We start from the raw sequence: 13,358 nt of genomic DNA on the forward strand, positions 1-13,358 counted from the left end.
TTCACATTTATACAACATTAATTAGTGCTGATTTAGTAAGGATGAGATGATTTTATAGAATCATTATTATGTGATTATGAGTATAATAAAAGATTAATATTAGCCTCAGATCTCAATAAAAACTGCTTTTCAGTATATATAATGATGGTAATTTGTTCATATGTTAGGAGTCTCATGAATGTCCACATGACACAACAATCCCTGTTTAATCCCACAGATTGCAGGAAGTGTGAAAGCCAAGAAGACCTCATAGAGATTAATGGGGCCTGTGTGTGTGTGTGTGTGTGTGTGTGTGTGTGTAAGCGCAGCTGAAAACTGAAACCCCCAAAAGATCAGGCATTGTGGGAATGGAGATTGTAAACAATGAGCATACTTTGTTTGAAGTCATGGATAAAATCACCTGTGATTAAAGATGGAGTGGCCTGTGCCCATCAGTCTGATGTCATGTCTAAAGTACATTGGCTTTAAGGTCCCCATGAAACAATACTGCATATTTGACTTATAAATCTTAATAATAATTTAAGTAACGAATTGTGGTGGACATTGGAGACACAACCTAAAAAGAATAAGATGGAGCTACTTCCTATGAACCAAGCAAACACTGTATTCAAGAGACAATAAACTACATCTGAAAAATATCTGAAATAATTTCAATTTAATTCAACATCTGAACAGCGCTTGTCTGAATGCAATGGCATGAATTGATTTAATTAATTTAGATATATTAAGATCATATGGAGAAGTTGTCATGGGCCATGAAATCATTTTATAGGCACTTTAAAGTGCTTTTTGATTCTATGGGAAAATGCCAGGAAAAGAGCAAGGTCAAAGGTCATACACCTCAACAATATAGTTAAGGTTGAGATTGTTATTTATATACTGTATATTTAGTATAGGGCTGTCTACTTCCATAAAGAAACCCTTTTAATCAAAGATTAACATCTTGGCACTCAGAAAATGACTCTTTTTGTAATCATCAACTATTAAAAATTTAAATCATTCAAAAGTTATATTGTAAAATAGATGCCATCATAAACATGAAAACCATTATACAAGCAGTTTATATGATACAAAAAGTAAAATGTCATAAAACTTCAGGAAATAAGGAGTTTAAGGATCTTGTAGTACATATGAATGTTTGGCAGTCTGTAATTTGGCCCCTCGGTATCCCCTAAAAGAGGAAGAAGCACATGTCCCCTATATAGATTGATTATTGTGAAATCTCTTAATTTTCCAAACCCACCTCAAGGTAAAACTCATTAAAAAAAAAAAAAAAACCTTTAGAGCTAATATTGCATAGTAATTTGGTCAGTTGTTTTTACGTTTTGTAATATTGGTAATGATTAATGACTGTGATGTAATTCATTTTCACATTACAGTATTTGAAATGAGATCTTTGTAAATCTACACTAAATAAGGAACATGAAGTACAAGAATCTGAGGTGAGAGGCCCTGAGTGTCTTTCAAATAATTAGAAAATTCACTAATATTTAATGCTCAATGTCATTTTATCTTCGTTTTTAGTGAAATACGACCTGAACCTGTTTTTGTTTATGCGTGGTAATGTATGACCTGGACAGGTTTTGTGAGATTCGTGCGGGAGGTTAGAGGTCACGTGTTCAGAGAAGTATGCACAGCTCCTCATCGGTTCATGATTGTATGAAGCTGCTCTGTGTAGAGCGCTGGGTCCTGCAGGAAGTGAGGGACTCTTCAGGTGCTCCACGTCCTCATACGACACCTGCACAACACACACACAGTCAAAAGTTAAAATCTGCGTGATTTGGGGAAACATGTCAATGCAGTTTTTCAATTGTGAGACTATCAAACTTTTTTAAGTCCTTAAAGCTTCTCTTTCTGTGCTTCCCATTACAAGTATGGGAAGATGGCTGGCTCGTGTTTTGTTCTCAAGTGCACATTAAACACAATCAAACTCAAAGGAGATGCAGAGATGGAGAGCCATGAATTTCCCAGAGCCATGAGCAGCTGGAAGTCAATCTTGTCTCTGTGTCTGAGGATCTTCAGGAAACTTCTCATAGGAGCCTTAATTAATAAGGTTCCCTTGTGTAGTAGGACGATAAATGGGGCGGCTTGTGCTTTAAGATAAAACTGTGTAAGTGAAATGCTTGCAGAAGCATACGATCAGTTGTTATGTATGTACACACAATACAGCTGGGGCTTTGGTGTTGTGTGGATTTATGAAAACTGATTGTGATCCATCAGGTTACGCATGATTAATGAGCTCGGTACTCTGAGATAATCAATATAATGGTCAGAAATGAATCAGTAATACTTTGCTGCAGCACCTAAGGTCTAATACAGCCACTATACCCTACATTAAACAATAATCCATTAAATATAACTTGCTATGTTGTTTTTGTTGGCTTTTGCAGCCAGGAAAGCTATAATGGGATCTCTGATGCCCTGTATAAAGTGGTCTCTCAGTGTTTAATAGCTAGCGGGAAACTGAATTCAATTAAATAATGAACTCTTTAACCTTCAGAGAGGTTTATTAGTCTGACTGTGTTGTTGGCAACTCATGCATTTGCAAATCATTGTTTTGAGCTGCTGAGCCTGAGACATAAAGCACCTGTTTCTAACTTATTATATGCTGAATGTACGAAACTGAAGAGTCAGTGTTTATTTCAAGTGCAATAAACATTTGCTAATCCTCTCCGAAGTCCTTTTTAAAGCTATGCAGCATGCAATACAATTAAAAACAAAACCAAAGTATGAATTTATGTCTCTGTGAATTTTAAGGTAACACAATTTGCTAGACACTAGTGCTAATCTGCAATCGCAAGCACCGTCTGCCAAAGTCAATGCAATATGACATGTATCCTTTCAGTGGCTCGATGAAGGCAATCCATTTCAAAGCCTCCTTCAAAAGTGGCCTTGAAATGTGCCCCTTCATTTTCCAGGCCACGAAGGATACAACGAAAGGATGCTTCGTGGGCCAAACCAACGAAAGGATGCTTCGTGGGCCAAACCATCCCAATGTTCAAATAACAAAACATATTAGGATGGGATAACCAAAAGCACTAGGTGGGATTTCAAGTAAAGGAAATGCTGCTGGTCCTAAACTCGAGACCAGCCTGTAATTGTCCATTCATTGCTGCATCCCCATCTCCCCTTAACCTTGAATCCAACAAAAACTAGAAACAAATCCGAACAGCACAGCACGCTGAGTGAATAAAAGTACCGTTATGTATTATTACATCATTTTAGGAAGAGAGAATAAGGATGCATTTACTGTATCAGTGTTAACGTCATGTGGCACACAATGGCAGCAACAGTCCACGTGCCTCTCGAAATGATGACCTTAGGGCTTCATTGGATGATATATCATGCATAAAGTAGACTTAGACGCAAGTCAATGAATTCGGCACAACAGTGAACTCATTTTACTTTCTGGTGTATTTAAACAGTGTCGTGGTAGTCTAATCTCGGTGAATTCGAATGTATGAAATCGGTTCCTTTCAAGTTTGCAATTAATTCTAAGAAATCTCGTTTTAGTTTAACATCCACTTCAATTGAGTAAAGCAGATGGTCATTACATGTGTGCAATCCTCTGAAGAACAGTGTTGTAACATCATATCCTAACAGACTCACCTGTAACCTCAATGGATTCAAGCATCATCTCGCGTGTGCTGTGCGGCCTCAACTTTTCCCGCGCGAAGCAGATTTAAACAACAAAGCCCATAAACAACACGACAAATACTCAGTAATGCGGTTGTAATATCTTGCATATGTCCAGCGAAGACAATTAACAGTGCTTTGTAGTCATTAATTACATGTAATCTGAATTAGGTAATCAGATTCCAGAAATTAAGTGACTGTAATTACATTTAAGAATAATCGTGACTCAGAAAGTCTCCCAGTTTAATGGACATTCACACAGAGATCAGGCAATAATCAGGTGCAAACACAGCATTTAACAACTGATTTATAAAAATCACTTTAGGTGTAAGAAGTCTTTCAAGATTTCATCACGTTTTATCTGAATTAGGTTATTTCACCATGTAGCCTATTACTATATCATTGGGTGGGCTTTTATCTTTCAAACACACTGAAATTGCAAAAACTTCACGTTATTTCTTATTTACATGTAATGCAGGCATTCCCAAACGGAGTCATCTGAACCTCTTTCACCTATTTAGAGAGAGAAAAAAAGTGTAGTCAAACGATTAATTTTTGTTTGTATAATATATAATTATGAATGCTTGCAACATAAGACAGAATGTGTAAATCATGTTAAAAAGGTTTTACATTTTTCATAGTCTTAAATGGATTTGTAATGTTTTTATTACCTATTCCTAAACCATCGGGACCTCATGATCTCTTTTTCTTTTAGAACTAGCCTCCGATTTCATGTTTTTGATGTTTCAACCATCCTGTGTATTGTAAAATATATTTTACAATCTAATGCCTTTGATATGTGTAGAGCATAGAACAGAGTTATGTACAGTTCTCACTGTATACACTCATACACCCCAAAAAACATTGAATTATTCCCATCTAAATTATGCTTTGAAGAAAATAAATGAAATACCACACACAGACAGCTTTATATCTCCTTCTTTTGGAGATACTTAATATTTGAAACTTGTAAAAAAAAAAAAAAAAAAAAAAAAATTAATGTCTATAAAGTTAGTTGATAATATCCTTAAGAAAGCACATGAGTCTTATGGCCAAGATTTATTTGAAGCCAAAAGAAAGAAAAAAAATTAAGTTTGGTTGCAGGTTACAATATACCTTTAAAACATATTTTGTGTCTGACAAAAACAGAAAAAGACTTATCTAGATTGTGTATACTGAATAAAAGTTCTACTTTAAAACATAATAAAAATACAATAATAAAAAGGTAAGTTTCATTTGTAGAGCATTACGGTAATTAACAGCTGTTCATCTATATAAACCACTTTTCCACACCAGACGATCAAATGTACTTCCTCACACATGGGGCCATTTTCTGAAATTCAGCCAAAAAATAAACACAATGTCTATTATTATAGCTCAGTTGAAAACAAGTTTTTTTTTTCTTCTTCACTTCCAAAACGTTTTCTAAGATGACTTGTGTTTAAGAACCGTGGTTAAAGAGTAGAAAAGGCGAGTGGCTGCTCACAAATCTTTGAAGGTAACAGGGATAATACATAACTTTGTACAGCCTTCAAGTTTAAAACGTCTTCTCAGGGAGTGTCCAAGAGCAACAGCTTCAATGGTACTGGACGTGTGTCTGGTCAATCAGTCTATTCTCTGCAGATCTTCAGGGGGCTGCGGTCTCTGGTTACTCCATGCTCTCAGGGTCTGCCTGGGCCATGTACGCGTCCAGCTCGGCGTCCAGATGGCCCTTGGTCTTGGACATGTAAGCATCAAGCTGGTTGTCCAACTGCTCTCGTGTGACGACGGGACGGCCTGCTCCTCGGCCTCTGCCGCGTCCACGACCCCTTCCTGCAAACCCTCCACGACCTCTCAGACCCCCGCGGCCTAACAGAGACAAGCACAGACTTTAGTGTCACATCTAAAGGATCATTTACTCACCTCCATGTCATCCAAGATGTTCATGTCTTTCTTTTTTCAGTCACAAACAAATGACGTTTGAGGAAAACGTTCCAGGATTGGCTAATGTTTTCAAGAAAAAAAAAAAAAAAAATGCAGTTTCAGTGCAGCCTCAAAGGGCTATAAAGGCCGAATCTACCAAAACAATCATTTTCTTTCAATTATACTTATACACTTTTGAACCACAAATGCTTGGCTGCGATGCGCGTCTGTAGGCATGTAGAGCCCTTTGAAGCTGTATTTTGACCTTGAAATCATTGCCACCAAAAAAACTAATTTCTTTGTGACTGAAGACAGACAGACATGGGGGTGAGTAAATTATCAGGAAGTTTTTATTCTGGAAATGGACTTATCCTTTAAGCACAAAACAGAAAACGCTAACTTGGTAGAAGACTGCATTTTTTTTTTATGTTCAAAGCTCATTGAAATGAGTATTTTTCCTTATTGTGATGTACATGAACATGAATATGTACGGCAGGACTTGATTCACTGGTGATGGCAATGGTATTGATATTGCAATACCATTTTTCTTGATATGCAGTAGTTTGATACTCGCCCATCTGAATCACGGAGTCAGCTGCTGCTGGTAAAGTGCATAATCTAGTTTTTCCTAAACATGAGACATGCTTTGTATCAAGGACTTTAAAATCAGTCGTAAGATATAGTTAACATGCATAGTTTAAAGCGGCTTGCCCCATCAGATGCTCTGACAGACTCATGTCCGCTATTCGCGCCGTTTAGTGTGTTTGAGATGTGCATTTTCATCAGTACATAACTTACAGGTGCAGTCTCCATCTGTAAACATTAGACAATCATGGAAATATTTCCATTTTGCTGTCAGGAGCCTTCTGCATGTGATTCTCCACTGGCCTACGTACTTCAGTGAACAGGCGCACCAAACAGACGGAGCGCAATAATTGCGCCATTGTCGAATTTTAAACCTACAAGTTTGTTAATGATTTAACGCCACATCAAGGCAAGAGGAAACAATCAATTTACGGTAAATAAATGTAACTAACAAGCGTATTTTATAATAGCAGATCACAGTAATAGGGTAATATCTTTTCATTTTTAGCTTAGTGAATTGAACTTCTGCTTTAAAAGGCATTATTTTTGTTTGTAATGTCACAATATTGGAATGCAATATGATTTTAGTGCCTTTTTACACATAATGGACAGCACATCCTATACTTTCACTATATTTGCTTACATTGTCTTTAATATAAACATTGTTTCATTGGGACAACATTGGGCAGAATTAATGAAATACATTTTTTATCCAAACAGAAAATACTGAGATACACCGTATATCGCGTTTCAGCCCTAAAATATTTTATTTTTTGTCCATACGGCCCAGCCCTAGTATTTCTAACCTCTTCCTCCAGGTGCTCCACGTGCTGCTCCTCGGCCGCCCATAGCACCTCGTCCTGGAGCTCCTCCGCGATAACGCATGCCTCGACGGAGACCGATACGTCCAGGACCACCCCGTCCTCTCATCTGACCTGCACCTAACAGAAAAAGATCATTTCTTCACATGAAAATGAAGGTAAAAACTATTTCCAGAGTGCACAAGGGAGTACCTGCAGTTCATCTATAAACACCATTACTAAGAATCCCATTGTTTAACCACAAAGGACAATGCCATGACTTTTACTGTGAACTTCTTTCAAAAACTAAAGATAATTCAAGATCTGCAATGAGTCAAAATTACAACTGGATTCTCCATTTTTATTTCAACTGCAAAAATGATCCCCAAATGATCTCAATCTTGACTTAAGTTTATTGCCACATCAGCTTCACAGGTTATTACTTGGCGAACAAGGATTATACATTGAAATAAAAATGCAGTAGTAGACAATACAAGATACAAAAAAATAATAAAGCCACATAATTAGAACCTGTGTTTGTGTATAAATCAGCTTTAGTTTAATTAACAGTAAACTAGTAGTGCACTGGAGAACACAAACAGCCGTGTCACCTCTTAGAGAGAGAGCTCCTCTCATGCCTCCACCTCTTCCTCTTCCCCGCAGTCCTCGTCCAGCTCCTCGAAATCCTCCAGGAAATCCTCGCCCTCTGCCGCCTCCCGGCATCAGCGAGCCGATGGGCCGACCCAGCCTGGCCTGAATGTTGCTCTTCCCAAGGCGCTGTTTTAGGCTCTACAGGCGGGTGATATGAAGGATTGTTACTCTGGGCTGACTTAAATGTCATTAAATGTGGTATGCCTAACTTATAAAAGCAATGTGAATTGAGTTTCGGAATAAATCTGTAATGAATTACAAAATAATGAAACGTGATATGCAACATGTAAAAACCAACAGCTTTGTTTTACCCATGCAAAAAAGCGCATGTTTCAGAACAGAATGAACGGAGAGCCTGCAGTTTTGTGAATTCAGATTGTAAAGGTAACAGCATTATTAACCAAAATTAAATGACCATGTAAACTGTAGATTGGCTGCACCACCCACAACATTATCCTAAAACAATTCCTAGAAAATTGAACAACATGCCTGTGCAAACTTGTTCAGATGTGAGCTGAAAACTAAAATAGTTGTTTCATGCATTAAGCATATTTACTCAAAAAAGACTAAACGATTGAGACAACAATTTTCCTTTGAATAAAATTTAATTTTTGTTTCGCGTAGAATTGGACATTGAAAATTTCTTAATAGTGCATTATGAACAAAAAAAGGGGCAAATTTAATTAATGACATACTTCAATGTTACACTACTATTTACATTTGGGGTAATAAAAAAAGTTACACATTTGAAGTCGTCTCTTATGGCCACCATGGCTCCATTTATTTGATCAAAAATACAGCATCTGAAATATTATTACAATGCGTTTTATTTGAATATTTATTTTAGAATGTAATTGATTCCTGTGCTCAAAGCTGTATTTTCAGCATCATTCCTCCAGTCTTCAGTGTCACTTGATCTTCAGAAATCACTCTAATATGCTGCTCAAGAAACATTATCAATGTTGAAAACAGTTGTGACACTTAATTCTGTGTTAATACTTAAGGGATTTGTTAAAGTTAAAAATTCAAAAATAAATTTAGAAAATTTAAATAATTGTCCTTTCTGCCACTTTTGATCAATTTAATGTGCCCTTGCTGAGAAAAAAAACATTAATCGAACAATAAAAATGCAAACAGTAGTGTACATATTCAATAGCTTTTTGCATTCACTTGTACTGTTAATGCAGCTGATCTGCAGCTCCATCTATATGAGATCAGTGTCATGGTTGCTCATCTTTGCACAGGTTCCTCTCTTACCTGTTTGTGTTGCAGGGCAGCCTGCACAGAGGGCCTGTTCTCCATCTGCTGAGCGAGCCGGCGGTTCCTCGCACTGGCCATGTGCTGCTGCTGCATGCTCGCCCGGATGCTACTCACTGTCGGCTGCTTGTTCTTCAGCATGTTCGTGAAGCTTGTGGGACACAACAGAAGAAGGAGGGTAGAGAGAGAGAGAGAGAGAGAGAGAGAGAAAGAGAGGAGGGAAAGGGGATACGAGGAAAGGAGGGTTCCAAATCAAATCATTTCACACAGCATGGACGCAGCTACAGCGGATCCTGCAGCAATCAAGAGAAAGCCCTTCTTAGACCACAGCTGCTTTCATTTACTCTCTCTCTCCCCATTATGTGTGGAGACACCCCAACATATTTGGCTTAAACCCAACGCCCAACATGTGGTTTTAGCGGGAAAAGAGAACACAGAGATAGAAAAGAGGGAGCGTTTTTTTACTGAGCGTTTGCCACTTACGGGCCGGCATCAACCCACTGTGACGTCATCAGTCCGAGACGCCACAAGGGGAGTCGACCCGGGGCTAGAGAGGGGTGTCTGGACACCCAGCCACTTACAACCAAGACCGTGACCCGACACACTGTTCTGAGAGACGCTTCTGATGAGAAGGGAAGGGGGTTGTGGGGGGACAGGTCACGTCTCGGTACGGACTGAGCACCTTGATCTCAGAGAAAGAGAGAAACACAGAGGAGGAGCAGAAAAACTCATCTGAGAGAGAGAGAGAGAGCAAGAGTGTGTGTGTTTTCGTGTTAGAGAGGGCGAGAAACACGGATGGCACACACACACCATCCTGCATTATCATCTTATTCCCATGGCTGAGGATGCTCTTCTGCAGTGCAGTCGGCTTACCTCACCATTACCCTCTCACCTCCGAGTGTGCACCGCTTACACAAGAGACACCTCGCCAAACACGGCACGCGATCAGATCTTTATTGTCCACTCATGTAATCGCGGTCATGTTGGGTGAGCGGCGCACACCGTGAGGGCGGTCTAGCGTCCGCGTCAGGTCTGATGTCTCCCCCTCAATGACCTCCATAGTACACGTGTCTTGAGGCTTGGTGCCTTAGTTATCTCTGTATGCTTTCCCCCTGGCCTTGAGATAATGCTGTCAGGATGCGTAGCGCCTCACCGCTCATTCAGGGACACCTTGGTGGTGCTTTTCAGCACGACTTTTTGAGAAGAAGGGGCGCTCATGTTCCTTCAGACTCGCAGGGATCTCTCCTGTAAGGGAGAAACAGCAGAATACAGATGTTCGGTATCTATGCTGCGTGAAATGAAAGTTTCACAGACAGAAACAAGAAAATCAATGGCGAAACTACTAATGGAGATGACTACCTAGACTAGGGTTTTTAACCTTTTAGACATCACAGAAAATTTGAATAAACAATAACTAGGGCAGCATGGAAACTTTGGCAAGAATGAATCAGATTTTATTACTTTTGTGTAAACGGTGACTGATAACGGATAATGTATTGACAGTATCAAGATCGCGTCAGTTGTGGCTCGTGCAGCCAGTCTGACTCACGGAGAAATCAACACTATAAGAACAGCACACACGAAGAAACAAATGTGAACAAATGATGCGGTAGGAAAAAAGATATATAATATACGCAACATCACACAAACAGGAGTGATGTTTTACCGACTTTCAACTCGATTGCAAATATGACATTGATTTTATAGAAGTCATTAACTGACATTTTGACACATTGCGGATCGTTTTTGCTCCATTTCGCTAACAAAAATAGTTCTAAGCAAAGCCACAGCAGCACAGACGCGCACCCCCCGAGAAACACGCAACAGTCTTAAGTTAATAAATGACTCATTTTTGAACGAGTCAATGATTCAGTGAGCCATTTATAAAAATGGTTACTTGCTTCATTTATTGAATGAATCAGACATTTGAATGAATCGGTTGAATCAGTGATTCACTCATTAAGACAGTGATTTGCCACACCTACTGGTGGTTTAATATCATATTTAAAAGTATCATTGCATTTTTCCAACATTTCATATTTGTATGTCAAAAAAAGTTAAACATTAATAACATTATTTACGCATTTACAATTTTGAGTAAGTTAATTTATGGAACCTATCTTCATTAAACAGTCAGAGTAAATGCATCTAAATGGCACTTTCGACGCAGCTTCTGTGTTTCCTCTGCAGTGGACAGACAGAGTTTGTTGATACCGATTTAATTTGAATAGTAACAACCATATAGTATCTTATTATTCTAACTTAACGTATCGATCAAATGTAAGAATCAGTGTTAATGGAGACACGTACATTTAATCAGTTTACGAAAATATCGTCCTACATAAAGTTAAAAAGTGTACCAGCAATCAATTGAAGGCAAATATCTAAAATATGCTGATTAAAGCAATACTTTCTAGAGCTCTGATGAGACTGCTTCAGAATAAATTACATTTGTGCCAAAAAAGAAAAAAAACAACCCTTTCTCCCTTTATCCTTCTCCAAAGACTCCCTTTAATTCCCTTGATTATTTATTTTTTTAAATTTTACATTTATTTTTTTCAAACTTAAGTAGATTTAAGACCTACACAGCATTACATGTTTGCAGTAGGTATAATAGTGCTAATGATGCTCATAAACGCTGTTCAGGAGCTCAGTGTGTTTAAAAATATCATACATAATGATAAAACAACAATACTAGATGGTTAAACAGAAGGATTTACATAACTGTACGACTGCTCATCAGCTTTATTTCAATATCAACGTAACACACAAATATCGTTCTTATTCACATATTAACCACTCTAATTTTATATGTTAATGTGTAAGATATATTTAACTCTCACCTTTTCTCTAAAAGACTCGAGTAGATATGTTAGCTGTGTAACGTTATTAGCTTAGCGCTCGCTGACTCGACACAATCACGCTCCAAACTTCTCTACTTAGCGCACGACAACTGTACAACTAACGCTCCTTCTTCTTAATATATCTAAGAACTTAAAAACAAAGCTATATCCCAGAAAAGTGGGTATATAACACCAATCTACGTCTAATCCGCGACTCTAACTACCTCCCCTCATTCATCACAAAATGGTGCTAGCAACAGCTGCTCGAGCGAGGAAAATGGAGATCTACGTCAGATATCGCGAGATTTTCTAGTTGTGCGTGGACGTTGAGCGTGCGTCAAGATTGTAGATATTAAATATTTTCTATATATTATTAAACGTTACGGAACTTTTTAAGATGTTCTGGGCAGGTTTAACCATTTTAAATTACATTTTAGAAATTACAATATTCTTCCTGTCTTCCTCCGTTGTTGAAACAAAATCATTTAAATAATTAAAAATATTGCACACAATAGCTAAATTATTGTATAAAACATGTATATTTATAATTATTATTGTTATTTTAATGAAAAGGGTCATTCTACTGAAATGCCAATTTGTCTGTAGCCTTTACAGAAATATTAGCTACACTTGATAATACTTTAGGGGTACAATTTTTTTTTTTTTTTTTTTTTTTTTAAACAATATGTTATTTGAACAATTGTTGAGTCATCAATGTGGCAATGTTTGTTTTTAAATTAATTCTATAGAATTCCAAGCAGCACAAAACTGCTCATTATCCCCACTTGGCCATTTTCACCTGAGCTTCAGAGCCAAATTACGGTGTTAAAAATGACTTCAGAAAGATGAGAGCACCATTATCTTACTCTTACTCAGAGATTGTTAGGTCTATTTGTAAAATCTGTAGCAATCTTTGTTGCATTATGTGCCAATGGTGACCATTCAAAGATGAGGAATGCGCACTTTTCAAGCTTTTTCGCCACAGTTTTTGTAGGCCTGTAGCTCAAAAAATATTAAAGATATCTCAATTCCCTTTTAGATATTGGGTCTTAACAAACTTTTCTTTAGAGGTCTTTATTTTTAAGGCCCTATTTTATTCTGTTCCAAAAATATTGGAAGTTCAATTTGGTCTACAGGAGTAGTTAAATCATTAAATCTTACATATTTTAAGTGGTCAAAAACCAAATGTGGGTCTTTCTATCAGAACAACATGCACTGAACATAGGTCTGTCAGAGTATCATATATTTATTATTTTCCAAGGTTTTCCTTCCTGTAACTCAAGAAGTTTTAAAAATATTGCAATATGGTTTTAGATTCTAGTTGTTAATAAACCTTTCTTTTGGATTCTGTAGGGACATCGTTCAGCTTGAGCCGGGGACCTCTGGTTGAGCTGACACAGAATGACACAAATGCATTTTTCATAAAAATCATCACTGGTATTACCTTTCTCATGGGTAAATAAATGTACAAAAAAGATAGACAAATCATTAAGCTGTCATTTATTTATAGCCTATTCATAAAGGTAATCTAATAACATGGCTTAAGTTTAAATTCTAGAAAAAGAAATACATTTTAAGACATCTTGTCCACACCAAAAATGTACATTTCTGTAGAATGACCGCAAAAGTTAACATGCAACAGACTCTCAAATGATCATCTTCATGCAATAATCCTTATTCTGAA

At 37.5% G+C, this 13,358-nt stretch overlaps 1 protein-coding gene across 2 annotated transcripts; it reads right to left on the reverse strand.

Annotated features, from left to right (window-relative positions):
* Positions 1 to 4,676: 4,676 nt before the first annotated feature.
* On the reverse strand, positions 4,677 to 11,958 carry LOC113119203 (chromatin target of PRMT1 protein-like). Of its 2 annotated transcripts, none has more exons than XM_026288490.1 (6): positions 11,675 to 11,958; positions 9,985 to 10,076; positions 8,832 to 8,982; positions 7,535 to 7,712; positions 6,930 to 7,058; positions 4,677 to 5,484 (listed from the first exon to the last, which is right to left on the reverse strand). In XM_026288490.1, the coding sequence occupies exons 2-6, from the start codon at positions 10,047 to 10,049 to the stop codon at positions 5,285 to 5,287; spliced, it is 723 nt and encodes a 240-aa protein (XP_026144275.1). In that variant the 5' UTR covers positions 10,050 to 10,076; positions 11,675 to 11,958; the 3' UTR covers positions 4,677 to 5,284. The 2 variants fall into 2 exon arrangements, with proteins under 2 accessions (XP_026144275.1, XP_026144274.1); XM_026288489.1 differs by having other exon boundaries at positions 6,930 to 7,064; positions 11,675 to 11,957.
* Positions 11,959 to 13,358: the final 1,400 nt, after the last annotated feature.

Source organism: Carassius auratus, chromosome 19, assembly GCF_003368295.1.
Source record: "Carassius auratus strain Wakin chromosome 19, ASM336829v1, whole genome shotgun sequence".
Classification (NCBI taxonomy): Eukaryota; Metazoa; Chordata; class Actinopteri; order Cypriniformes; family Cyprinidae; genus Carassius; species Carassius auratus.